The sequence below is a fragment of the Podarcis raffonei genome, chromosome 13 (assembly GCF_027172205.1).
Source record: "Podarcis raffonei isolate rPodRaf1 chromosome 13, rPodRaf1.pri, whole genome shotgun sequence".
NCBI lineage: Eukaryota > Metazoa > Chordata > Lepidosauria > Squamata > Lacertidae > Podarcis > Podarcis raffonei.
The window spans coordinates 38,892,472-38,916,941 of NC_070614.1; the positions used below are offsets into that span (position 1 = coordinate 38,892,472).

A 24,470-nucleotide genomic window follows, 5' to 3' on the forward strand; every position below is an offset into this window, starting at 1 on the left:
AAAAGAGACAAAAAGGGGAGCATCTAAGGGCATGTGGGGACAGGAAGACGTGGGGGACATACAAGGCAGGGCAATCTACTCTCAACTAGCTGTGTCAAGGGCCCTATATTGGGATCAGAGCATTTGCCTTGCAAGCAGAAGGTCTCAAATTCAATCCCGGACATCCCAATGGCCTGAAAACGTGGAGAGGCACAGCCAGCAGTGAAGGCAATGATGAGCAAGATGGGCCATTGGCCCTTCCAAGGCCTCCTCCGTTCCTAGGGCTAGGAACTAGTCACAAGGCATATGGCGGAGGGTCTGAATCTTGAAGAAGCGTCCTGCACCCGGATCCCACCCAGGCCAAGCCCCCGCTCAGCCATAATAACCCTACTCACCTGAGACGATTCCGCAGGCTGGTCACCTCGCGATTCATGGACTCGGCTGACTCGGTGACGTCCTCGAGTTCGCGCTGCATGCGGCGGCGGCTGGCGTTGGCCCGTGAGGCCTCCTCTTCTGCTTCTTCGAGCTGTCGCTTGAGTTGCTTTAGCCGCAGGTGGCTCTTTTCAACCTGCCAGAAAACAGAGAGGGAGAGAGAGGTCTAAGGTGAGCAGAAAACTGGATCCCCAAGGCATGCAAATCTTCCAGGCAGCTCGACGTGCGTTAAGTTCAATATGGCTACTGAGCCACCATTTCACCTGCCCGTTTTTATGGCTTAAGGAAACGAAGTCGCTGAGGTCAAGATGCAGGACGTGGAGGGAAGTGTTTTAAATACTGTGTGGCTGCTTAATTTCTAAATATTCGTTTATTTTTAGGGAACTATATTTTTTTTTGCCTTCAAAGAAAGGGAGATTAAAAAAAAAAGTAAGAAAAACAAAGGCTAAAAAGATAAATAAAACAGTATGCATCTGAAAAATAGGTCCGTGCAGAACAGCCTGAAAATGTTGCATCAAGGAAAAAGATGGCAGGGTTCAAGCGTGCCCTGAAGTTGCAAGCCTTGCCCTGGAAAACTTATAAATGGTGAGGGCAGGTGTTTTGCACATGCTCAGAGGTTTTGTTGACTATTTCTTCAACATTTCCGATAGATGAGTCCCAAGCACTGAAAATATGCCCCAGGGCTCAAAATGAGGGGTGGGTGGGGAACACAGACGTCTTGGCCATACCTGATCTTTGTACTGATCTGCGTTCCTCCTCTCTTCATCCACTTGCAGAATCACCTCCTTGAGTTTCTTCTCTGCCCTCCGCACAAGTTTCCCTGATAGAATCCTCTCCCTAAAAAAACAGAAAATATAGGAAGGAATCAGGGTGGGAAAGACTTATTATTTAGTCTGGGGATGTTCCTGGACCAAGCATTGCTTAGGCGGAAGCTGGGGTGCCTTTATCTAGGTTAGGCTATTTTTCCAGCTGTATCCATTCCTGGGGAGATTAGATATGACGACACGTTCCTTAGGGCTGTTCTACATGTCAACGTCTGCTCATACTTTTTGATAAGCATGCTTAAAGTGGCCCCCTCTATTTTGTAGAAATTAATTCTTAATGTTTATTTGTCCATTCCCTCTGCAAATTCACTCATGGTCCTAGTCCTCACTATAAGAGTTTTCCCCATAGCTCTCCCTGCAACATAGCTAGCAAGATAGAGAAAGATATGCAGTTTGTGCAAATCAGAGAATTTAATTTTTTTTAAAAATGGAAAATGTGGAGGAGAGCCCTAATTAATGGCATGGGAACCTCTGATGTTGCCCCATCCCTAGAAATAAGCAAGGTGAAATTTAATCAGTAAACTAGGTGGGAGAATACTGGAAGCCCATGTGGGAGCAGTATATATGCACGATACATTTCGTGTGTGTATTAACACTACACTTTTATTCCATCCTTCTTCCAAAGAGGTCAAGGTGGTGCTGCTATATGTGGTGTTCCCCCAACCTTATCCTTACAGCAACCCTTGAGTGAGATTAAGCCGAGCCACATTAGCTGACTTGGCAAGCTTTGCAGTCGGGCAGAGATTTGAACCCGGGACACATCAATGTAGGCCACGTTAGAAGAGACACCAGGAGATGTCCCGCTCGTTTTTTTTGTCTTGTTTGTCATTCAATGGAACCGCAGGAGAGTGCTGCTGAACAAAGGGGGAGTTTAAAACACTCCCTTTCGTGCTGTTTATCCAGCCTAAATCTATTTTGTGTCAGTCTTTTGTAACAGTTAAAAGAGCACCGGACTAGGACCTGGGAAACCAGGGTTTGAATCCTCCATGAAGCCCGCTGCCTCTTAGGCTAACCCACCCCACAGGGTTGTTGTGGGGATGAAATGAGGAGGGGAGAACCATGCACACCACCTGGAGAGTATATAAAAAGGTAAAGGGACCCCTGAACATTACGTCCAGTCGTGACCGACTCTGGGGTTGCGGCGCTCATCTCGCTTTATTGGCCGAAGGAAGCCGGCATACAGCTTCCGGGTCATGTGGCCAGCATGACTAAGCAGCTTCTGGCAAACCAGAGCAGCGCACAGAAACACTGTTTACCTTCCTGCCGGAGTGGTACCTATTTATCTACTTGCACTTTGACGTGCTTTTGAGCTGCTAGGTTGGCAGGAGCAGGGACCGAGCAATGGGAGCCCACCCCGTCACAAGGATTCGAACCGCTGACCTTCTGATCAGCAAGCCCTAGGCTCTGTGGTTTAACCCACAGCACCACCCGCATCCCTGGAGAGTATATAAAGGTGGTATATAAATGTAATAAATATATGAACAATAAATATGTCCAATCTAAAGCTGTTTGTCATAAGGGACGGGGAGCGTACAGGCTCCTTGTCTCATTTTGCAATATGTCCAGCGCTCTAGCCACTCAGTACCACACCAGCTCAAAGCACTGGGTGTGGGGGTGTTTGTGGGGGTGTATTTGCCACCTTGGATCCCAGGGCTCTACCTGGACTCCTGCTCCAACTGCTCCTCCAACTGGGCCACCTTGGACTCCAGGGTTGCGATGGCCATCTTGTACTTGGACTTGACAGAGGAGTCCATCTCTCCCAGCTTGGCCCTCAGGTCTTTGTTCTGGCGCTCCAGCTGCTGCCGGGCGTTCTCGGCCTTCTGCGAGAAGCTGCGCTCCGCTGCCAGCTCTGTGGTGAGTGTTTCCACCTGCAGAGAGGACACAGGAGATGGGGTGTGTGTGTGTGTGTGTATGTGTGTGTGTCAGGAGGCAGTTTCAGAGCCACAGGGGCAGGGAGCGCATGCCGTAAGAGGGCCTGCTCCGAAAAGGGGTGGGGGAACTCACCTGCATGCTGAGCTTGCGGTATCGGTCGTTCATGAGCTCCATGTTGCTCTGCTCCTCATCCAGCTCTTCCTCCAGCTGACCGATCCTGGCCTCGAGGTGGCGCTTTTCATCCATGAGAGCAGACCTGAGGGGGCGTAATTGAGGGCCGTGACACAGCAGTTGATCAGAGAAAAATCTCTGGAGGAAGCCCACCCAAGGAACATCCCACCATTTAGGCTAGAGCCTTTAGCGCCACTGAGACACTGCTTTTCTGCAATCAGGTGGAAGCAAAATTAAAAGGGGCTTCAGCCTCTAATCACTTCCTGTTCAACATGGCGGCAGCAGCGTTACCTGATGAACAACCCCTTAATTGATTCTTAGTCAGTTCCTTCCTCTGGGCAGGGGGGAAGTCTTCAATAACTAATGTCTGCTCCTTGCTCCCCACCTCCATTTTATAAAAAACAGTGCTGTTTTACTTAAAAACTGAAGAAAGGGGAAATTGCTTATTGAGGTCCCTTCTTGAAAGGCAGCTTTGGCACACTAGCCCTGGAAAACATCACTAATATTTTGCTTATCCACGCTGGATGTGGTGCTACCACTGCATTTTAACATTTTAAAAACCCACAACAGGTCACGTCTGAAAATAAAGGACATGAGTACAACACAGAACACCCCCCCAAAAAAACCCCCATGTCATCTGGATTCTCTGTACAAAGCGAGTGAACAAAGCATGCCAATTCCAGATTAAAAGGCAAGCCTAGAAGAGGCAACCCTGATCCAGATTAATTACCCCTAGAGCAACGTTTGAAAGCTAACCATTTTGCGTTCACACTGGCTGCTTGCTGAGGAGATTAAGTGCCTTAACTAAGCAGTCCCTTGGGCAAAAAAACTCCATACTGCTCCCATTCACACAAAACACCGGCGTCCGATGTGCATGCTCAATGGAATCAAAGGAGCATGGGAAATGGACTTCCCCACTCACTTGCCGCTGTTCCCATTGGCCAGCTCATCCGCCAGGTCGTCCCGCTCCTGTTGCGCCTGCCTCTTGGCTCGCTCTGACGCTGCCAGTTCCTGCAAGTGATGGGAAAAGGTCAGTAGAAGGCAGGCTGGATGTGGATAGGGAGGAACAGGTCAAAACAGGAAAGAGGGTATCCTTCCCATTACCCACTGATTAAAAAACAGCAGCAGCATTTCATACTTTTAGAAGACATCTGAAGGCAGCCCTGTTTAGGGAAGCTTTTAATGTTTGACACACTATTGTACTTTAATATTTTGTTGGAAGCCGCCCAGAGTGGCTAGGGAAATGCAGCCAGATGGGTGGGGTATAAATAATAAATTATTATTATTATTATTATTATTATTATTATTATTATTATTATTATTGTTGTTGTTATTATTCCCATTCTCCTGGAATAGGCTCAAGCTGTGTGTGTGTGGAGTAGATTGATATAGACAGACACACACACATACACATATATTCTCACTGGTACAGAGGAATGGCAGCCATTCTGTGCCGACACTCCTGGCACTTTTATCAATTTAAGAGCCCTTGCAACCCCACTATAAATGTGTGCATATGAGAGAGATACACACACAGGGATCTTGTGATGTAGGTCACATTGCCAAGAGAGATGACTTGCTCAATGTCATTCAGTGAGCTTCATGGCTGGGGAGGATTTGAATCCAGGTCTCAGATGTCCTACTTTCAACCCCCTGTCTACTACATTGGTTTGGTTAGCATCCGTCTGTCTGGGGAGACAATGGAGGAGTGCGCCTTTGGGGGTCAACCTGTTGGCTGAAGTCAAACTACAGCTGTGGCTGTAGAGACCTATCGACTTGGAGCAGAAGTTCGGCCTGCTTGCTGAGTGCTTGTCCAAACCCCATTGAAGCAGGCGGACATTGGCGGGTCAGCAGTTTATTGACCGGGGTTTGCCTGGCTTAAAGCGGGCAGTAGCTGACCAGTGAGACACGATGATCTCTCCTTACGCCCATCATGTTGAGTTTCTAACTCCTAACTGCTGCCTCCCACATTGTTTTTGCCGCATTTGCAGGGCGGCAAGCCTAGGCATTGTATATGGAGGTTGACAAGCCCCACCCCCCAGTCCCATTGATGTGGTCCAAAGGAAAGCAAAGCAATATGTTTGGCACCGGGTTGGCTATGGAGTTGCCAGAAGGAGGATTGCAAGGTGTGATTCAACTGCCTTGGGGACTCCACTCCACTGGCTCAAGATGGGCTCAAGCTGGCAGCAAAATGGAAGGGTGTCCGCAAATGATCTGCCAGCCACCAGCCACCGCTGCCTCTCCAGTTCCTTCAGGAGGCTCCATGGAGCTTCACCCCTCACCTCCTGCAGCTGCAACAACTCTGCCTCCAGATTCTTCAGCTTCTTCTCGCTCTCGCGGGACTGAATGAAGATCTCTTCGCGGGCTGCACGGGCTTCCTCCACTTCCCGCCAGAGCTCCTTCATCTGGGCCTGGAATTGGGAGGGAAAAGATGCTTAAAAAAGCAGAAGCTTGACTCCTTATGCCAAGAACATAAGGGAGGCTGAGGAATTACACACACACACACGCCCTCCCAGGCAAGTGAGTGTATGGCAATGCCCTAGTCCCCATACCCTACTGTAGGGGAAGCTGTGAAACTTCTTGTTGTAGCTGGACTACAGTGCCCACAATGCCTCTGGCCCACTGGCCATGCGGGCCGGGGCTCATGGGAGTTGCAAGTCCAACAACATCCAGAGGACTCCCATGTTGGCTACCCTTGCCCTACCTGTAGCTAAGCCTAAGGAGGGGTTGTTGAAATAAGTCACACAGCCTTCCCCTCTTTATCCCACTCAGTCATCTCCTGTGTGCTGAATTTTTAGACTGAAAGAACTTTGGAGCAGGATCCTGTCTTTGTACGTTCGTGTAGATTGCGCATCAAGGGCACTGTCTAAATAATATAATCAGGGAGTATCTCATATGGCCCTCACACCGCATATATAAAAGTGACATAAAAAGATAATGGGTTTGTTTTAACCCTGGCCGCTCAGACTTGGCAGTTCAGTTTTTCTGCCAGAGTGACTATCCAGAATCAAGTGTATCAAGAATCAAGAGATACGCTTATTGCGAAACACCAACATCAAGTTATCTCTAAACAAGCAGCTACTATTTAAAAAGTTCCACATCTCCCTTATGATGTAAATATTAATTGGAATAATCAAAAATCCCCAATACAGGAGACAATGTGATAGTGGTGTTGCATTTTTGTAATAGCTATCCGTGGAGAGATTTATCAGACCAGTTTTCATGTACCTTCTTATATATGTGCATTGTTTTGGCTGCATTGGTTGGTTGTGGAGAAACATTTGTTAGCTGCTTTTGTTGCTTGTCTTTTATTAAGTTTTGAAAATATAGTAAGGATATTTTTTTACAAAATTAAAACGAGGCAGTGTCTCCCTTCCTTCCTTCCTTCCTTCCTTCCTTCCTTCCTTCCTTCCTTCCTTCTCTCTCTCTCTCGCTCTCTCTCTCTCTCCCCCACACACACACCTGCAATTTTCGCAGCTGCTTCCCTGCTTCGTCCCGTCCCTTGTTGGCCGCATCCAGCTGTGCCAGCGCCTCCTGAAGATCAAGCTCCAGCTTCTTCCGGGCTGCAAGCGCTTGGGCCCGTTGCTTCCTCTCCGCGTCCAGTTCAGCCTCCAACTCCCGCACCTGGGGATGCAGCAGCAAGAAAACGTCAAGGGGAGAAACATCTGCCTCTCTGCTTAGCACAGATAAGGCATCCATATTGTTGCGTCACTGTTCTGTTGGAATTTTTAGCATACTTCAACTGAGCGATTTGTGACCTTGAATGTTAAAAATCTGGCAACGGAAAAAATTATGTGGTGCCCCCTGCTGTTGATGCCCTAAGCACATGCTTCTTTTGCTTCATGGTTAATCCAAACTTGCCCACCCACCTCCCATGAAGCCTCACGACCACCTTGTGAGAGATCATTCGGGTTACGACTTGCACCCATCCGTCTACGTCTGCCACCCTCTAACTGTGGCACCACACTGGTCCTCTTATGCAAATATGGGCCCTTTCGCCACTATTCTTGACACTTTTTGTTCTAGGCACACGCACGCACACACTTGGGCAAAGGCTGATGGGCCTCCCCAGCCTCCCTCCCCACCTGTTTCCCAAGCAGCTTCTTCTTGTCGTCGTTGGCATCGTCGCGGTTCTGCAGCTCCCTCTCGTGCTGGGCCTTCAGGGCCTGCATGTTGACCTCCAGGCGGAGCTTCCCGTCCTCCGTGGCCTGAAGCTCGTCTTCCAGCTCCTCCAGGTGGGCTCGCATTTCCTGCACCTGTTGCTCCAGGGCCCGCTTCGAACGCTCCAGCTCATGCACCTGATGGGAAGAAGTGGGGGTGGGGTGTTAGGGGAGAAAAGCAGGAGGAGCGGGGAAGGCCAGTGGCCCTACAAACATTACTGGGCTAGTTTCCAACAACCCTGGTTATTGACCCTGCTTGTTGGGGCTGAAGAGTTTGAGTCCTCCAACATGTGGAGGGCCACATGTCCCACACCCCTGATGTAAGGGGTGGAGTGTCATGATCACACTGAGGGGATTGTAGTGGAAAGGCTGGCTTCATGTCAAAGTATTCCTAAGTTTGCATGGCATCCCATATGCCGCAGTTTCCCAAACTCGTGACTGCGCTGGAGTCTTAGAAATCTGAAGATTCCATTTTTTAAAAAATAAATAAATTGTGGGTCTTGCTGTTGCAAGGGAGGGGTGGGGAGGGAAGAATTTGTTTTAAAGGAAGTGGCAGCCTGAAAAAAACTTTACTTCCTGCCTCCTTCTTCAGAGAATGAGACATTTCTGCCCTGCTGTCACCCCCTCTTCCCTTCCAGTGGACCCAGGTGTCCGGGCTCCCTTACGTTCTTGCCGACGTCGTCCTTAGAGCTGACCAGGTCGTCCATTTCTGCCCGCAGCTGCTTGTTCTGCCTCTCCAGCTCCTCCCGTGTCTCCAGAGCCTCCTCCAGGGCACGGCTCAGCGAGAGCACCTTGGTCTCCTTCTCCCGGGAGTCTGCTTCCGCTCGGTCCCTTTCCTCGGCGTAGCGGGCAGAGATCAGCTTTTCCTCGGCCAGCATCTGTCAATGATCCAAAAAGGCCTCAATGTAAACAGTGACCAAGCTGTCCTTGACTGGGCAGCAGAGAATTGGGTTCAACTTAGGGTTTTTGTGGATGCCAGACGCAGCAGAGAGAGAGAGAGATGCAGGAATGCAGATTACCTTTAAGATAAAGACAGGAAGGTGGGGGGGGGGAATGGTATCCAAAATGACAGGATAAAGAGATCCCATTGTGAGGGGAATAGTTCCAAATCACAGGTGAAAGACCTGTTTAAGTTAACGGTTTTTCTGAGCCAAAGAAAGACTTGTCGTGGGCGTAGTTTTTGAGACACTGCTTTTCAGGTACACAAAGCCATTTTAGAACTGAATTAGAGCAGGGGGTGTTTGTGTGCAGGGAAAGTGACATCTATTTCTCCGTTGGGAAGCAGCATATAGTCAACTGAAGTGACTGAGGGGCAAACTGCAGTTTGGGTCAGGGGCGGAACAACTAATTGGCAGAAAGACCTGATGGGGGAAACATAGGCCTCACCTGGTCGAATTTCTTCTGCTTCTTCTCGAGGGCGGAGACCACCTGGCGCTGCTGGTCCAGGGCGACGGTGACATCGTCCAGCTCCTGCTGCAGCCGGGTCCGTCCTTTCTCCAGCTTGTCGCAGGCCTGGACCCGCTCCTCGTAGCGCAAGGAGAGAGCCTCCAGGTCCTTGGCTGCCCGGCGCCGAGCCTCCTCTATTGCTTCGGCTACCCCAGCATCGTCCTCCAGCTTCTTCTTGGTCTCCATCACCTGGCGGAATGGCCACAGAGGAAGTCACACACTGTCCACACAGCGCCAGGCTAACCAAAGGGGTGTTGGGAACTTCAGAAGTCAAGTTTATGAGAGGCTTCTGCAGCAAAAGCCCCAGTTCCACCCAGACCGATTCATCAGCCCTCTCTCTTCCTTTCTTCAAATGCTGATGATGCAAAATGACTTTTCTTAAAAAAGAACTCTATTAGCATGTGTTTACCCAGATATCATGTTCCGTTATAATTTTTTAACGTATTTCCCAGCAAATCTCTGGCTGAAAGGGGAAGGCAAGCTGAGCTGCCTCTGCCCACGGAGAGCAAAGCAGCAACTCGCTTTCCACTTCACACCTCGGCTGGAGCACCAACTAGTTACGTTTGCAGGGGCACTTTTCCAAGCCCTGGTGCCAGGAAAGTGGTGGCAGAGAAACCAAGTCCCTCTTCCCTTTTGTGTGCAGGTCCAAAGAAAGTGATCTGGCAGAACTGGGCCAGGATATACATTTCCCCAGTTCAATCCACAGGGGAGAAAGGGGGCAAGGAAGCCTTGATCTTTCCATTTCTCCTTAGAGAAAGCCATTGACTTCAGATAAAAGCTTGTCCGACAGGCCTTCTCTGGTGGACCCACGAGAGCCAATGACACCTGATTTTTCCCTTTGGCTCACGCTGTGTGTATGGTGGTGAAGGAATGCCTGTCAACCACTTCTGTTTCCCACCTGCTGCTGTAAGCTCTGGATCTGGCGGGTGAAGTTCCCCTTGGCAGCCTCCTCCTCCTCTAGCTGCTCCAGCAGACCAGCTTTTTCCTCTTCCAGCTGCCGGACTCGAGAACTCAGATTCAGTTTCTGCCGCGTCTCTTCCTGGAGCAGTTCCTGCGATTGAGAGGTGGGGTAAAAGGACATGTGCTAATAGACCAAACCTGTCCAGATCTACTCCTCTTCTTCCCCTCTCAGGAAATCAGGTGCCCCAGCTCTCAGCCCACTGTTCTCTCTGCACCTACTAGAGCTCTCCTGGGGAACTTAAGAGAGGGACTAGGTGCAATTAAGCCCTAACGCATTACAAGACCTGCCTCTATGGCAGGTGGCAGAAGCATGGCCTTCTTACTCGTGACCCCCAAATAACGTTACATGCTATCTAGCAATGCTCATTAGTGCCTGCCCCTCCTAACATTAAGAGAGTTCCGGGCAGATCTTCTTTTTGAGGTTGTTTTACAAGTAGATACACTGGGTTCCTAGCTGTTTACAGCCTATTTTTGTTACAGCCCACTAATATTTAATGATAAAATGTATTTGTAAGCAGGGAAAATACTTTTTCTTTTAGCATGTGGAACATGCAGGTACTTTACAAATTTTCATCTTGCTGCACCCCATGAGGCAGGACAAATTCATTCCCTTTTACAGAAACAGAAAAACAGAGGCCAAATGAAACAGTGACTTGTCCAATATTGCTTTGTGAACTCATGGCTATGCTTGGGACATAAAGCAACATTTTACAAGCTGAAACTGCACTTCTTACCCTTTACACATTCTTTCCCCTTGTCCCTGAACCTCAAGGGATTCACTGTTGTTGCCCTCTGAGTATTGCCCCCACCTTCCAGCACAAACCACCACCCTCTACCATCCAGGGTCCAGCCTCTCTCTGTCTCGCATTCCCAGGTTTTGCCATGTACCTGGGAATCTTGCAGGTGGGATTCTACACTGGCCAGATCTTTGGCAAGCTTTATCGCCCTGGACTCTGCACTTCCAAGGGTACCGGAGACTCCGTCGAGTTCGTTCTGTTTCCGGGAGACAAAGGCAGCAGACAGATGGGGAGAGACAGATACAAACACATACCAAAGATAAAAGTCCAAATGCATCAAGGGAAATCAAAACATCCATCTATCACAAGTCAAAAGTTAAGAATAAGACTCTGGTTGTGTATTCTATGCATCAACCAAACAAGCAAATAACCCGCTCTGGTATTTGGTGCACAATGTGGAATTCTGAGAAGTTCAGCTTTCTTTTACGTATTTTAAAAATGCCTATTTCCAGTCCTTGTGAATGCACAGAAAAACTTTATAAACCTTGAAAGCCGTGTTGGGCTCAGGAAACAGATTGGTGACTGAGCATAGCATTGTATAATTTTGGGCTACCAGGGCTGTTTCGGTGATGGGGAGCCTCCCTTGCCCCCCTTGCCGTTACCTACTCTTCTCCCTCCATTTTTACATGCCATCTTACCACCTTGGTGCCATCTCCCACCCCCAGCAGCTGCTCAACTTCCCTCCCCCCTAAACATCTCAATATCTGCAGCAGAATTACGCGGGCATTTATAGGGGCACTTAATATCTTGTGCAATTAATTCTAAACATAGAATTTGTGGGCTGACTCGGCACAAATCCTGCAAGGTACAGAGGACAGCTATAGAGACGCGAGAGCCTTAATAAGCCTGGGAGGCTACATGGGTAAAAAGATTTGGAAAATGAGACCTGGGAGTGGGTGGAAGGAGAAGGCAATTTGAAGGATGGTTGTCTTCAGAGAGTGCACTTACACACACACACACACACACACACACACACACACACACACACCTGCAGCTTCCCCAGCCTCTCCATTAGCTCAGCTTTGACTCTTTCACCGTCAGTGGCCCGCAGCTGCAGCTCCTGGACTTGGCTTTCCAGCTTCTTGCGCCGCTGCTCCGACTCCAGCTTGGCTGCCTGCAGGACCTTCACCTCCTTCTGCAGCTCCACGTTCTCCCCTTCCAGGGCCTGCTTGGTCTTCTCCAGGGTAACTTTGAACTGGGGGGGGGGGGCGGAGAGAAAAGACATCAGCACCCACCAAGGGCCTGGCTCTGGGGCACTGCTTGCTCTCTCCCCTCCATGATCCCTAAGCAGGCTAAGGCAAATTGAATCCTGCCGGGCTCACCGAATGGATGTGCTTAAAACTGGGCTGCAGGACTGAACACACCTATTTCAGGGGGATGTATGACTTCTTAAAAAAAATCTCTCTGCTTGAGTGTTCTCCGTAGGAGAGTCAATGTGGTGCGGCAGTCAGGGTTTTTGGACTAGGGCCTGGGGGAGAGCAGGTTGCAAATCCCTGCTAAGGCAGGAAGGTCTTTGGGTGAACCTTGGTCCAGTCACAGCCTCCTCACAGGGTTTTTTTGTGGAGATAAAATGGGGAGAAAGAGAACCATGTATATACCTCCTTAGAGGAAAGGTGGGGCATAAATGCAATATATAAATAAATGATAAATAACTAGGAGCAGACCCTCCCTTGTTTCTGGGCCGTTGGCCTCTCCTAACCCATCCCTGCCTCCGAAAACCAAGCCACCCTTGGTGGTAGGTCTTCCCAATCTCCGGCTCTCAGAGCCTTCCAGCCTCTACATCTTGTCGGGCTCCAACTCCATCACCAGCCGACATGGCCAATGGATGATGGGAGCTGCTGCAGTCCAAGAAGGCCCCACAGGTTCTCCACATCTCCACTCTTACCAGCTCCCTCTCGCCTTTCTGTAATCCCCCAGAAACATCCCGGCAACACACACACACCCCAGCCTCGTACCCGGCGTGACTGCTCCAGCTGCTCCGACAGCTCCTCCAGGGCAGACGTGTGCCGCTGGCGCATCTCCAGCACCTGGGCTTCGTGCACTTTGACCTCGTCCTCAATGGTCTTCTTCAGCTCAGTTACTTCTTGCTCCCTCTTCGACCTGCCAGGGGAAGGGAAAGGATGGGATCAGAGTGAGGCTAGCAGGGTGAGGCGGGCTTGCCCTGGAGAGACCACTAGGGAGTAGGGGAGAATTTAAGAGCCTTGCTGGATCAAGGTCAGAAGCTCATCTAGTCGAGCATCCTTTTCTCCCAGTGGCTGGCCAGATCCTACAAGCAAGACCTGAGCACAAGAGCCCACTCTCCCCTCCTGTGGTTTCCAGGAACTGGCCTTCAGGCACATTACTGCCTCTGGCTGTGGAGCAGAACCCAGTCCTTATGGGTAGCAATCACTGGATGGCCTTGTCCTCCGTGGGTCTGTCCAACCCTCTCCTTCAAAACCGTCCAAGTCGATGGCCATCTCTGCCTCTTGTCGGCTTACTTATCCCCAGATGCGGCCACCAGGTCTGCCAGCTGCCACCAGGCCCTTACCGTAGCTCCTGCTGCGCGGCCGTCGAGTCCAAGGTGTCCTCGAGCTCCGTCTTCAGGGCCTCCAGCTCTTCGCCCAGGTCCCGCCGCTGCTTCTCGGCTTTGGCGCGGGCCGCCTTCTCGGACTCCATGTCCTCCTGCAGCTCAGCCAGCTGCGCCTGCAGCTCGCGAAGGGACTTCAGCACGGCGTTCTTCTGCGCGGACTCCTCCTCCACCCTGCAAGGCGGGCGGGAAAGGTCAGAGGGGCGAGAGGGCCAGGCTGAGGGTGGGCCGGAGGGAAAGGGGGGCAGCGGGGAGGAGGGCGAGGCGGAGGAAAGCTAGTGGCAGGCAGCAGGCACCCAAAGGGGGAAGAGAGGAAGATCTTTGCAGGATGCCAAAGAGGCACAGAGGAGCAATTGTGTTCCCCTGAATCTAACCCAAGGTTGTACCTATACTTCAGAAATTTAAGGATGTTTCTTATTAAGCCATGCTTGGGAGTCATAGGTTAATGATCGTGGTCGGTTGCCCTAAGTCAGGGGATCTGCTTTGTTTCACCCTAGAACCCTCGAGGTCCACTAGCTGGAGCAAAGCGCAAAACAGTGGGTTTTAAAAGGGGCAGGCATATGCTTAGAATTAAAAGACAAGTGCCCCTCTGAGTGCATCTCAGCTGCCCAGGAATGTGTCCCAAGTACCAGAGTGGAGATCAAAGTCCTTCCACACACAAAAAAGTCCATTCATAGTTTCCACCAATGCTTTCCTTCATTTCAGAAGCCTAATTGGGAAGGAAAAGTCGTTGCTACTCTTGGACGACCAAGAGCCAGGCATCCTTGATGAGATCTGCTGCAAAAGCCACCCTGAGATCTTCCAGCAGATCCCCATATCTGCCTATTCCCTGCTCTAAGGGATTCCCTATGAGGAAGCCGTAACAACCATCTGCCTAGGGCTGTAGGGCACGGCGCTTCAGCCAATACGTCCCTCTTGCGCACTTCCGCTTCCCTTGTTGACTCTTGGATACCCTCAAAAAAGCATCACAACGAATGGGAAGGAGGAGTTCCACCTTGAGGCTATTTGCAGCCAGTCTAGCTTACCAGCAGAAGGGAGAGTGAGGCTGGCTGGGCAGTGCCCTGCTGAATCAGCCTCCACTGCCAAACAGGCAGGAGCCTCCAGCCCGGCACACTTACCTGGCCAGCGCTGCCTGTAGCTCGGCTTCCTTCCTTGCCAGCGCTTGCCGGAGCTCCTCCAGCTGCTGCTGCAGCTCCACCACCTGCTCCTGCAGGTCCCCTGCCTCCCCGTCCAGCTTGCGCTTCAGCTTCTCCAGCTCCTGGCGCCCCTTTTCCTCCTTCTTTAGCCGATCTAGAAGGGCGAAGGGAGGGGAGAATGGGGAAAGGTCAAGAAAGGAAACAGGACGCCCCCATCGCAGAAGCACACGAAGCAGGCTGCTCATCGCTGGTGGGGAATGTGCGGCTCTCCAAATGCAGCTGGACCCCAGCTCCCATCAGCCACAGCCTGTGTGGCCAATGGCCAGGGATGTTGGGAGTTGTAGTCCAGCATTGCCTGGGAAGGCCACATGTTCCCCATCCCTAACCAGAGCCCAAAATTGGTCCCTAATGTTCCACCTCCGCTGTAAGAGGCAGTGTAATATAGCCTCTGGATGCCAGTTACTGGGAATCGCAAGTGGAGAGTGTGGGAGCTGCGTTCAGGAACTGCTTTGGAGCTTCCAGTAGGGATACCTGCCTGGCCACTGTGGGAATAGGATGCTGGACTAGATAGGCCACTGGCCTGATCCAGGAGGGCTCTTGTTATGTTATCGGCTAAGCCCGGTCTTGGTCTACACCAGGGTTTCCCAAATTTGGGTCTCCAGCTATTTTTTGGACTACAATTCCCATCATCCCTGACCTAAGGATGATGGGAGTTGTAGTCCAAAAACAGCTGGAGACCCAAGTTTGGGGAAACCCTGGCCTGCACCAACAGGATCTCCAGGGCCTCAGGCAGGAATCCCTTTCCCCAGTCCTCTTCCTTTTGAGATGCCAAGGAGCGAACTTGGAACTCTCTGCAGGAGAAGCATGTGCTCTCCTACCAAGCTGTGGCCCCACCAACACCCTGCGCAGCTCATTCTCTGTGCACGGACTTTAGCCAATAGGCTGCCAGTCAGGGGCGGGGGGGGGGGAGACACCTCCCCAAAGAAGCACATCCCCAAAGAGGCCAGTTTTATGCCAGTTTTCAATTGCCACACCAAAGGAATGCGATTCCTGGGGTTTGAAGTGCCCAGGGAAGAAATCTAGGCCGTCCCCCACCTCTGTGTACTCCCCTGTTCCCAGACGCACCTTCCATGTCGGCGATGACGGCTTCGTATTTGTTGCGCAGTTTGGAAAGGCTCTTCACCTTCTCCTCCTCCTCTGCCATATGGGAGGTGAACTCGGAGAGCCGCTCCTCCATCAGCTTCCTCTCCTGGTGAAGGCAGTGGGTGTAAGAAGACACAGGGTGGGGGGGGGGATAGGACCCAAATATGCCTAACACTTCCAGGAAACCCAGGAGTCCAGGCTCCGAGAGTCCTGACCTAGCCAACGTTTCTATTACCCATCTGCCTCCTCCTAGATCTCCTTCCAGACAAGCTGCTTTATTAAGCACCCACCCCAGTTCATTTGCAGAAAGGTCAGACAACATGATGCCAAAGCAGAGGTGATCCAGCATTTCCCTGTTAACTTTCCTTACTGCAAAACATCTGATCTTTTTTTTAGGGGGGGGGGGACAAGAGCAAGAGCTCCAATCCAGCTAGTAGTTGCACTGCCTGAACTAGCTGGTATATGAGTGAAACACCCCCCAAACGAGCAGCAGCTTGGAAGTGTCTCTAGGGCCCCCAAATAGCCCCCTCTTCACCTCTATCTCTCCATCTCTGCAACTGTGGAGTTTAATAGTTTAAATCCGCCCCGCACCAAGGCCAGTCTGTGCCTCACAAAGCACCAGCAGGCTGAGGTTCCTCCTCTGCTTTTTAATATATATATATATATTATCGGTTTTCAACTCTAAACAAACACAATAAAACGTAACTTGCTGAAGCGCTTGAGAAGAGAAGCAACCACGCTAGTAGGACTACCAGAAGTTTTGTAAGGAGAAATATACGAAGTGTTACAAAGTAGAAAAAGATAGAGATACTGATTATGAGATTGCAATGCAATAGGGAAAATAAGAAATGCATACTAAAAGATTAGACTGGAAAATTTTCAGACAGGACTGGTGGAAGTCAAAAAAACTGAATAAGATGTAAAAGTATGTTTAATTACTGTTGAAAATGATAGGTTAAAAAACTAATAAAATTTAATATATATAAAGAGAAGAGAAGCAACCAAAGGGTTTTCCACCGGAGCAAGGATGGGCCACAAAACACAAGGCAGGCAGGCAGGCAGGCAAAACCCCACCACAAATAACGCCCCCCCTCTTTTCTGCTTTGTGCCAGAGGTGGGGAGGCTGCAGCAGAAAGGGCCCCCAACTCACTTTGTGCAGTTTTGAGTTTTGGTCTTCGAGCACCAGCAGGTCTTCCTCCATCTTCTTCATCTTGGCTTCCGTGCTCACTTTCTCCAGCTGCAGCTTCTGCCGGGCGGCCTCCTCCTCCTCCAGCTGCTCTTCGATGTCCTACGAGGGAGGAGGGAGAGCAGGGGACAATGAGCATACGTAAAGAAATGTGCCAGGCCATATAAATGAAGCGGAGCGGTTATTTCAAGCCCTGGAACTGCCTCAACAAAGCAGCAGGGTTAGCAGAATATTCAAGCCCAGTGTAGTGGCTGAACTGGGACCAGGGAGACCCAGGTTCAAATCCCTGCTCACCTACAAAGTTCACTGGGCGACCTCAGGGCAGTTGCTCACCCCCAAGTCTACCCTGCAGCACAGGACTGATGCAAGGATGACTGTGCAAGTCACCCTAAGGGCTCTGCAGATGCCATAAACAAAAGCATTTACAGTCAAACCTCAGTTCTCGAACACTTCCGTTATCATATGTTTCGGCTCCTGAACGCTGAAAACCCGGAAGTAAATGCTCTGGTTTTTGAACATTTTTTGGAATGTCTGACATGGCTTCCGCTTGAGTGCAAGAAGCTCTTGCAACCAATCAGAAGCCGTGCCTCGGTTGTCGAACGTTTTAGGAAGTTGAACAGTCTCCCGGAACAGATTACGTTTGACAACCAAGGTTTGACTGTATTTCACAACAAAACCAGGACCTATTTTTAAAGCTGAGCTGAAGAAATTTATATTTTTAAAGGGATTTGGGGGGTGGGCAGTTATAGGAGTGGAATTCCACAACTGAGGCACCACCACTGAGAAGGCCCCGTTCAGCATCACAACTAACCTGGTGACAACCAACCTTCTCTCTCTGTGCATGCCCTTAGAAATTTGGCCCGAGAAAAGCCAATTTCTGCACAAATGTTAGCAGATGAAGCAAAACTCTTCCTTCGTTCCACCCACCACACCTAATGTGTGCATGGATCAATTTAGTCGTCTTCCCGCAAGGGAGTGGGCGGCAGCTGCCCTCCTCCTTTGCTCCTCCTGCTGGTGGAGGACGGTCCTCTCTTCCCGACTCACCTGGATGTGCTGCTGCATCTTCTTCTTGTCCCCCTGCAGCTGCTGGCAACGCTCCTCCTCCTCTTCCACCCGCGACTCCAGCTCGTGCAGGATGTCCTCCAGCTCCTGCTTCCGGGCCGCAAGCCGCGCCCGCATCTCCTCGGCTTCGGCAAACAGCTCTGTCTCTGCCTGCAGCTGTTCGGCCAGGATGGCCTTCTCCTCCGAGAGCTAGCCACGGAAACGGGATCAAGGAGGGAGGGACAGGCATCAGATCTCCCTGGAGCCTAGCTCAGGATGTTAGGGTACGGCAAACCCTTAGTTAAGGAAGGTTTTCATCCCAATCCCGGCATTTAAGCAGTGGGGACTAGAAGTTTGACGTGGAACGTACAACCAGTGTGAATTTTAGAGGACGACAACACAGTCCTCGCAAACGAAAGGTCACACCTGCGGCATACAACTAACGCACTCTTACACCACAGGTGTGGAATCCCAGGAACTGTAGTTTGCTAAGGTTGCTGGGAGGGCTAAACTACAGTTCCCATGATTCTTTTTGGGGGGGTGGGGAGCCATGACTGTTAATGTGTTATAAGAGTGCTTACGGTGTGGATGTGACCCAAGAGAAAAGGGAGTTCAGGTGGACCTATTATAAAATCTGTTTCAGGACATGGAGAAGCAGGCAGGAAGGCCAATATGGAGGGCAATGCAGGGAGAGTCCAAGTGAATGGTTGAAAGAGAAGGGGGCGGGGCTTCCACTGCAGATGTCAGGAGAGGAGGTGGGGCTTAACGGCTGGGGACTCCTGGCTCCTCCCACTCTCCCTGCTCACCTGCTGGTATTTGTTCTCCAGTTCCTTCAGGTCCATTTGGGTTTTCACGTGTTTCTCCTGCACCTTTTGCAGCTCCACTGCCTTTGCCTGCATCACCTCGTCCTGACGGGTCACCTGTAACAGGGGCTTCACCTGGGGAAAAGGGGAGGAGGAAGAAAAGGAGGGGAAGATGTTGAGAGAGCCAAAGTGGGAGGTTGGGATGGAGGGGGGTGAGAAGGAAGAACCTCCGCCCTCCATGGGCTAATGAGACTTGGGACAGGTCTCAAGTTGGCCCGTGAGGCTGCTCTTCCCCAAACCATGCCTGATGTCCTATGAGACACCCCCCTCCTGAGCATCGCCGCCTGACCCACCTTGGTGAAAAGGCGCCACCACTGCCAGTGGCGCAACTTGAGGTAGGCGGCGCAGTTACGCTGCATGACCTTGAGAGCGCTCATCTGCTGCTGCTTTTTCATGAAGGCTCTGGGAGGAGAGGGAAGCGTACACAGTCAGAAAAGCACGGTTAGGTACCTGTAGTATCATAGTAACGTAGAGCTGGGACCCCCATCCAGTCCAACCCCCTGCAATGCTGGAGCCTTCTGTGGCTCTATAATTCCTTACCCTCCCCTCCACCCTCCATGCAAAGCCCACCAGCGAAGCTGTGTTTGCAACTGGCTTGGTTCGTACAGGTTTCTTACTCCAGAGGAGACAAAAGGAGGAAGGCCTACCGAGGGCGGTCAGGGAGCCAGGTGGAGAGCAATCTCCTAGCCCAGGGGCTCTGTGTGCCCAATGGGGAGTTCTGAGGAAGCCTCATGGGTCCCGTCACAAAAGATTCCCAAGAATGGGGCATGGCCAGTCACAGAGCTCCCACCCAATCACTGGCAACGGATGAAGCTGAAACCCCCTCTCCAGAGAATACCAGAAGTTCTGGCTTCCCAAGTGTACTAAGCCAGAGGTTGCCAACATGGACCCCATGGGCAGAATCACAGAATCATAGACTTGTAGAGCTGGAAGGGGCCACGAGGGTCATCTTGTCCACCCCCCCCCCTGCAATGCAGGAATCATTCATCCAACGCGGGGCTTGAACCCACGACCCTGGGATGACATGCACATCTGCTTCCCTGGTGCCCACACATTCCCTTCCCTTTCCCCCACTTCTCCCCACTGGTACAATCAGGCTTGAAAGAAGCCTAACTGGCTGTACTGCAGCTGACAGAACAGGTTATGGCCTCTGCTTGCTTGCGGTGAGTGTGTGTAGTGGCAGCCATGACAGCTTCACCAGAGGCGCACAGAGGCCAAACACTCGCTGGCAGATCTCTCTAGGGGGTTGAGCTAGATGTCCCTTGGGGTCCCTTCCAACACTACAATTCTATGACTCTCTACTCATCTGTTGTCAGGGATAGGGAAAAATCTGTGACCCCCCCAGGTGTTTTTGGACTACAACTCCCATCATCCTTGACCAATGGGCCATGCTGGCTGGGGCTGATGGGAGCTGGGAGTCCATCACCACCTCCTGCACAGCTCTGGGTTCCCTGCCCCAGAATCTGACGACATCCTGCTTTAAAGTGGCCCACTGGCAATTCGCCCCAGTATAGCGGCTCAGTGCTCACTTGCGGGCCAAGTATCCACGGGCAGCTGCCTGGAAGGAGACTATGATATCTGTGATCTTCAGGTCCCGCTCCTCCTCCAGGTGAGCAAGGACGCCAGCGCGGAAAAAGATCTTACTCTGGCCGATGCGGAAGAGGTTGGGGTCCAGCTCCAAGGCCTTGATCTGTAAGGATGAAAAGAAACAGAAGGTGGGTTTTATGGGGGGTGGGAGGGATTAGTCAGTAGGACTTTCTGGTTTTCTGCATCTGGGCCCGTTCTAGCCCACGTTGCCCCATCACCCTGGCCGGAGAGCCCCACGTACCATGCGTTCGCAGGCCTGTTTCCCATCCATGAAGCCTTTAGGAATGGCGTTTGGAGTCAGGATCTCATACCTGCCGGGAGATAAGGAGAAAGCAGGGAGGTTAGAAATCACACGGACACCACGCACGCTTGAGCTTGACGTTAACACCTCCAGATACCAGGGATGAGTTAGGCCCATGGTGGATCTGATCCTCAGGGGCTGAGAACAGGGGCAGACCCCTCTGGGCACCCTCCTCCGTTGCCCTCCTAACTAAGGCCAGGCCTCCCTCAAGTCCTCAGGGTACCTCTGCCGGAATTCCTGGAAGATGATGCGGTTGGGAAAGCCCTGGCGGCAAATGCGAATTCCCTCCAGGACTCCGTTGCAGCGTAGCTGGTCCAACACGAGGTGTGGCTCCAGTTTTCCAGCCTGTAATAGGAGCCGGGAAGAAGCAGGACCTGTCAGAGGGCACTTCAGGAAGCAGAGTAATACTGCTTGTCCTGCCCACCCTCCAAGAAGCCCAGGGTGGTATGTGGGGGAGCTATCCCTCATTTATCTTCCCAACAACCCTGCGAGGTGGGACTGGACCAGTTTTCCAAGGCTACCATGGCAGAGAAGGATTCGAATCAGGTCTCCCTGGCCTGTCTAACATTCTAGCCACTGCAAGCCAAGGATGGAGGACCTGTGGTGCGACTAAAGTTACCGAAAGTGTAATCCCCATCATCCCTCATGGGAGACGTGTACTACTACTACTACTACTACTAATTATTATTATTATTTATTTATATGCCGCCCATTGGACTGGGTTGCCCCAGCCACTGCTGGGCGGCTTCCGACAAATTATAAAACCACAGTAAAACATCAAATATTAAAAACTTCCCCATTTTAGTTGTCTTCTAAAGTCAGACAGAACAAGGGCATGTACCACTCTGGCGAGAATGTGTGCAGGCAGGTAGGGCCTTGGCTGGCATACCAGATGAAGCTGGCAGACAGCTGCCCTGGACGCAGAATTGACCTGCGCCTCCATGGACAACTGTGAGTCCAAAATGACCCCCAGGCTGTGCACGTGGTTCTTTAGGGGCACAGTTACCCCATTCAGGACCAGGGAGTCCCCCACACCCGCCCACCCTTGACTCCCCCAGAAACAGTGCATCTGTCTTGTCGGGATTCAGCCTCAATCCACTGACCGCCAGGCATCCTCCAACTGCCTCCAGATACTCAAACTAAGAGGTCTCCACACAGCCCTTTGGCCAAGAAACTCGCTTCGAGAACCAGTCCCCCCTTTCACCCAGAGGAAGGCTTGGGCCTGCTTTTGACACAGAAGGAGGCCTTCCTGTAGGCTCCTTTCAATGCCAGGACACTCATCCTGCTCCCCATATGCACTATAGGCCTCCGTCGTGTGAGGAACTCACTCTTTTCTCATGGTTGGGGATGATGCAGCGCACAAAGTTGGGGTTGGTGTTGCGCAGGGTTGACATGAGCTTGGAGAGAGATTCCTTATACAGCTGCCCCACCGTCCGGAACATCCCCTTCTTCGTCTTGTATGAGGAGCCGAAGGCAAGGTCTCCCATCCCGCTCACTTGGTCCAGGCCCACAATTCGGTCCACTGTGGAACAGGGGGAAGGGGCTTCTCAGCTCACGTCCAGCACTTCCAGCCCACTCCCCAGGGGGAAATGCAGGAATCTGTGGGTTTCCTCCCTCCCTCCCAACCCCACATAACATCCATTGCAACTGCCCCAAACCCCTCTGAGCCCTCCCTGAGGGAACGGAAGCCACCTGGAGCCAATGGCCTTTCCCAACCCACTTAAGTTATACATAAAACCTTCAGAGCGGATGTGACGAAAGACAGTGGAAGCCCAGCCCTCAAGGGACATTGAAACGAGTTTCAATGAGCCCCTTCTCACACCTCCGCTTTCTTAATCCACACAATTTAGACTGCCGTTGGAGAGCAGAAGAAAACAAGGCGAGTGTTACCCAGCAGTCCTGAGGGCCTGTTTGCTCCCATCTGCCTCAGTGGGCCTTTGAAGGGAGAAGCCTCAGGTGCTCAGGTGTTGGTTTAGATACTGCAGAGAGGAAAGGGAGCGTCATGCCCAGGTAGCACCCAGAGGACTCGTGGGGCAGAGCGGAGAGAGTGAAAAGAAACCACAGCAATTTAATTCTGAAGCCCACGAGCGGCTTTGAGGCTGCGCTCCTGAAAACACAGCACACTTGCCAGGGACTAAGCCCTATTTAAAAGAATGGGACTTATTAAACCAATTCGCAGGAGTGCACTGTTAGTAAAGGAAATCACATCTGAATTATCCAGACCCCAGATAGGAAGCCTCTGGCCCTCCAGATTCATGGACTCCAGCTTCCGCCAGCATGGCCAATGGCCAGGGATGATGGGAGTTGTGACACCGAAAATACTGGGAGGGCCAAAGGTTCCTCATCCATGGTCTAGACCAGGGTTTCCTAAACGTGGTTCTCCAGCTGTTTTGGGTCTACAACTCCCATCACCCCCAGCTAGCAGGACCAGTGGTCAGGGGTGATGGGAACTGTAGTCCCATTTGGGGACGTAAGGTTGAGAAAGGCTGGTCTAGACCAATGTTCTACAACCTTGGGTCCCCAGATGTTGTTGTACTATAACTCCCAGCACCCTCAGCTCTCTTAGCCAATGGTCAGGGATGGTGGGTGTCGCACACTGACAACGGAGGTTCCCCGCCCATGGTCTAAACCAGCCTTTCTCAACCTTGGGTCCCCAGATGCTGTTGTACTACAACTCCCATCACTCCTATCTAGCAGCTTCTGTGGTCGGGGATGATGGGAAATGTAGTCCCATCTGTTTGTAGTTCCCCAAGTTTGGGGAAAAGGCTCATCTAGAAAATATTAAACAGGGGTGGGGAACCTGTGGCCCTCCAAACATTCCTGAACTACAACTCCCATCATCCCTGACCATGGGCTATACTGGTTTGAGGCTGATGGGAGTTGGGCGACAGCTAGAGGGCCCCCTGGTTCCCCACCCCAGATATTAAGAGGAAGAAGGTGCATGTCTTCCCCCCTCATAAACCTGCCTATAGCCCTCCCTTCCTACATGCTGGTGGCTCATGTGTGGGAAGGAGGGACATACTTTCTGCTGGACCCTGAGATGCCACGGCATAGCTGTCAAAGAAATAGACCTTCTGTATGTTCTGGATCTCTGGAGAAAGGACAGGGCCAGGCAGGGAAAGGGGAAGGTGAGGTTTCGCAAAGCAATCCATTACAGGGGGGAAAGAGAGAGGTGGGTTAAGGATAGAAGGAAACAGAAAGAGCAAAGAGCAAAGTGGTTAGTACCAGCAGCAACAAGAGAGAGTTTCAAGCAGCTTTGAGAAGTTATATTGACAGTTACTAAGATCTACAGGCCACTAGGTTAATTAAATATGTAAACAGGTTAAGAATATGTGTAAGTATGGAGACTCAGATTCAACGCAGGCAACTGCTCCCCCCCGTGACTCATTAATCATTGAATTAACTCTCTGTTTTAAAGCTACCCATTATCTTCATTGTTCTATTGCAATACAGTCATACCTTGGAAGTCAAACAGAATCTGTTCTGGAAGTCCGTTCGACGTTGAAAATGTTCGGAAACCAAAGCGCGGCTTCTGATTGGCTGCAGGAAGCTCCTGCAGCCAATCGGATGCTGCGGAAGCCCCGTCAGACGTTTGGGTTCCAAATAATATTCGCAAACCGGAACACTCACTTCTGGGTTTGCGGCATTCAGGAACCAAAACGTCTGAGTACCAAGGCATTCAGGATCAAAGGTACAACTGTATTGCTTTTTTTGTTTTAATCCCTGCAAGCTGCCCAGAGGACACTGGTGACAGAAGATGGCCTATGAACGGATCAACTTAGATCTTCCCAGGCCCCCTACCATCTTTCCACAGCTCTGCCGTGAACTTGTCTGCGCTCTGGTGGAGAAGCGTAGCCACGTTGTCGTTCAAGGGGTCCATGTTCTTCATGAGCCACTCATCTGCTTTGTAGTCAACCTTTCAAAGGAAAAGGGGGGAGAGCGAAGGAGAAAAGAGAAGACGAGAAAAAGCAGAAATATCAGACCTATGGGTGCGCCACAACCCAGC

At 51.2% G+C, this 24,470-nt stretch overlaps 1 protein-coding gene across 12 annotated transcripts in view; it reads right to left on the reverse strand.

Annotated features, from left to right (window-relative positions):
- LOC128401025 (myosin-10-like) overlaps positions 1-24,470 on the reverse strand; it is a 60,344-nt gene that overhangs the window by 4,380 nt on the left and 31,494 nt on the right. For 8 of the 12 annotated variants that reach the window (XM_053363854.1, XM_053363855.1, XM_053363856.1 and 5 more), the window contains 27 exons: positions 24,266-24,380; positions 23,487-23,555; positions 21,793-21,986; positions 20,688-20,809; positions 20,405-20,474; positions 20,106-20,266; positions 18,870-18,978; positions 18,520-18,651; positions 17,717-17,923; positions 16,637-16,774; positions 15,469-15,592; positions 14,326-14,497; positions 13,169-13,381; positions 12,597-12,741; positions 11,630-11,836; positions 10,733-10,837; positions 9,783-9,935; positions 8,825-9,073; positions 8,104-8,316; positions 7,364-7,576; positions 6,741-6,902; positions 5,561-5,689; positions 4,201-4,289; positions 3,240-3,363; positions 2,895-3,103; positions 1,140-1,248; positions 375-547 (listed from right to left, as the gene is read on the reverse strand). In XM_053363854.1, coding sequence (XP_053219829.1) covers positions 375-547; positions 1,140-1,248; positions 2,895-3,103; positions 3,240-3,363; positions 4,201-4,289; positions 5,561-5,689; positions 6,741-6,902; positions 7,364-7,576; positions 8,104-8,316; positions 8,825-9,073; positions 9,783-9,935; positions 10,733-10,837; positions 11,630-11,836; positions 12,597-12,741; positions 13,169-13,381; positions 14,326-14,497; positions 15,469-15,592; positions 16,637-16,774; positions 17,717-17,923; positions 18,520-18,651; positions 18,870-18,978; positions 20,106-20,266; positions 20,405-20,474; positions 20,688-20,809; positions 21,793-21,986; positions 23,487-23,555; positions 24,266-24,380 — 4,106 coding nt within the window. The remainder of the gene's footprint in view (positions 1-374; positions 548-1,139; positions 1,249-2,894; positions 3,104-3,239; positions 3,364-4,200; positions 4,290-5,560; positions 5,690-6,740; positions 6,903-7,363; positions 7,577-8,103; positions 8,317-8,824; positions 9,074-9,782; positions 9,936-10,732; positions 10,838-11,629; positions 11,837-12,596; positions 12,742-13,168; positions 13,382-14,325; positions 14,498-15,468; positions 15,593-16,636; positions 16,775-17,716; positions 17,924-18,519; positions 18,652-18,869; positions 18,979-20,105; positions 20,267-20,404; positions 20,475-20,687; positions 20,810-21,792; positions 21,987-23,486; positions 23,556-24,265; positions 24,381-24,470) is intronic. The other 4 variants (XM_053363861.1, XM_053363859.1, XM_053363860.1 and 1 more) reach the window with 1 other exon arrangement.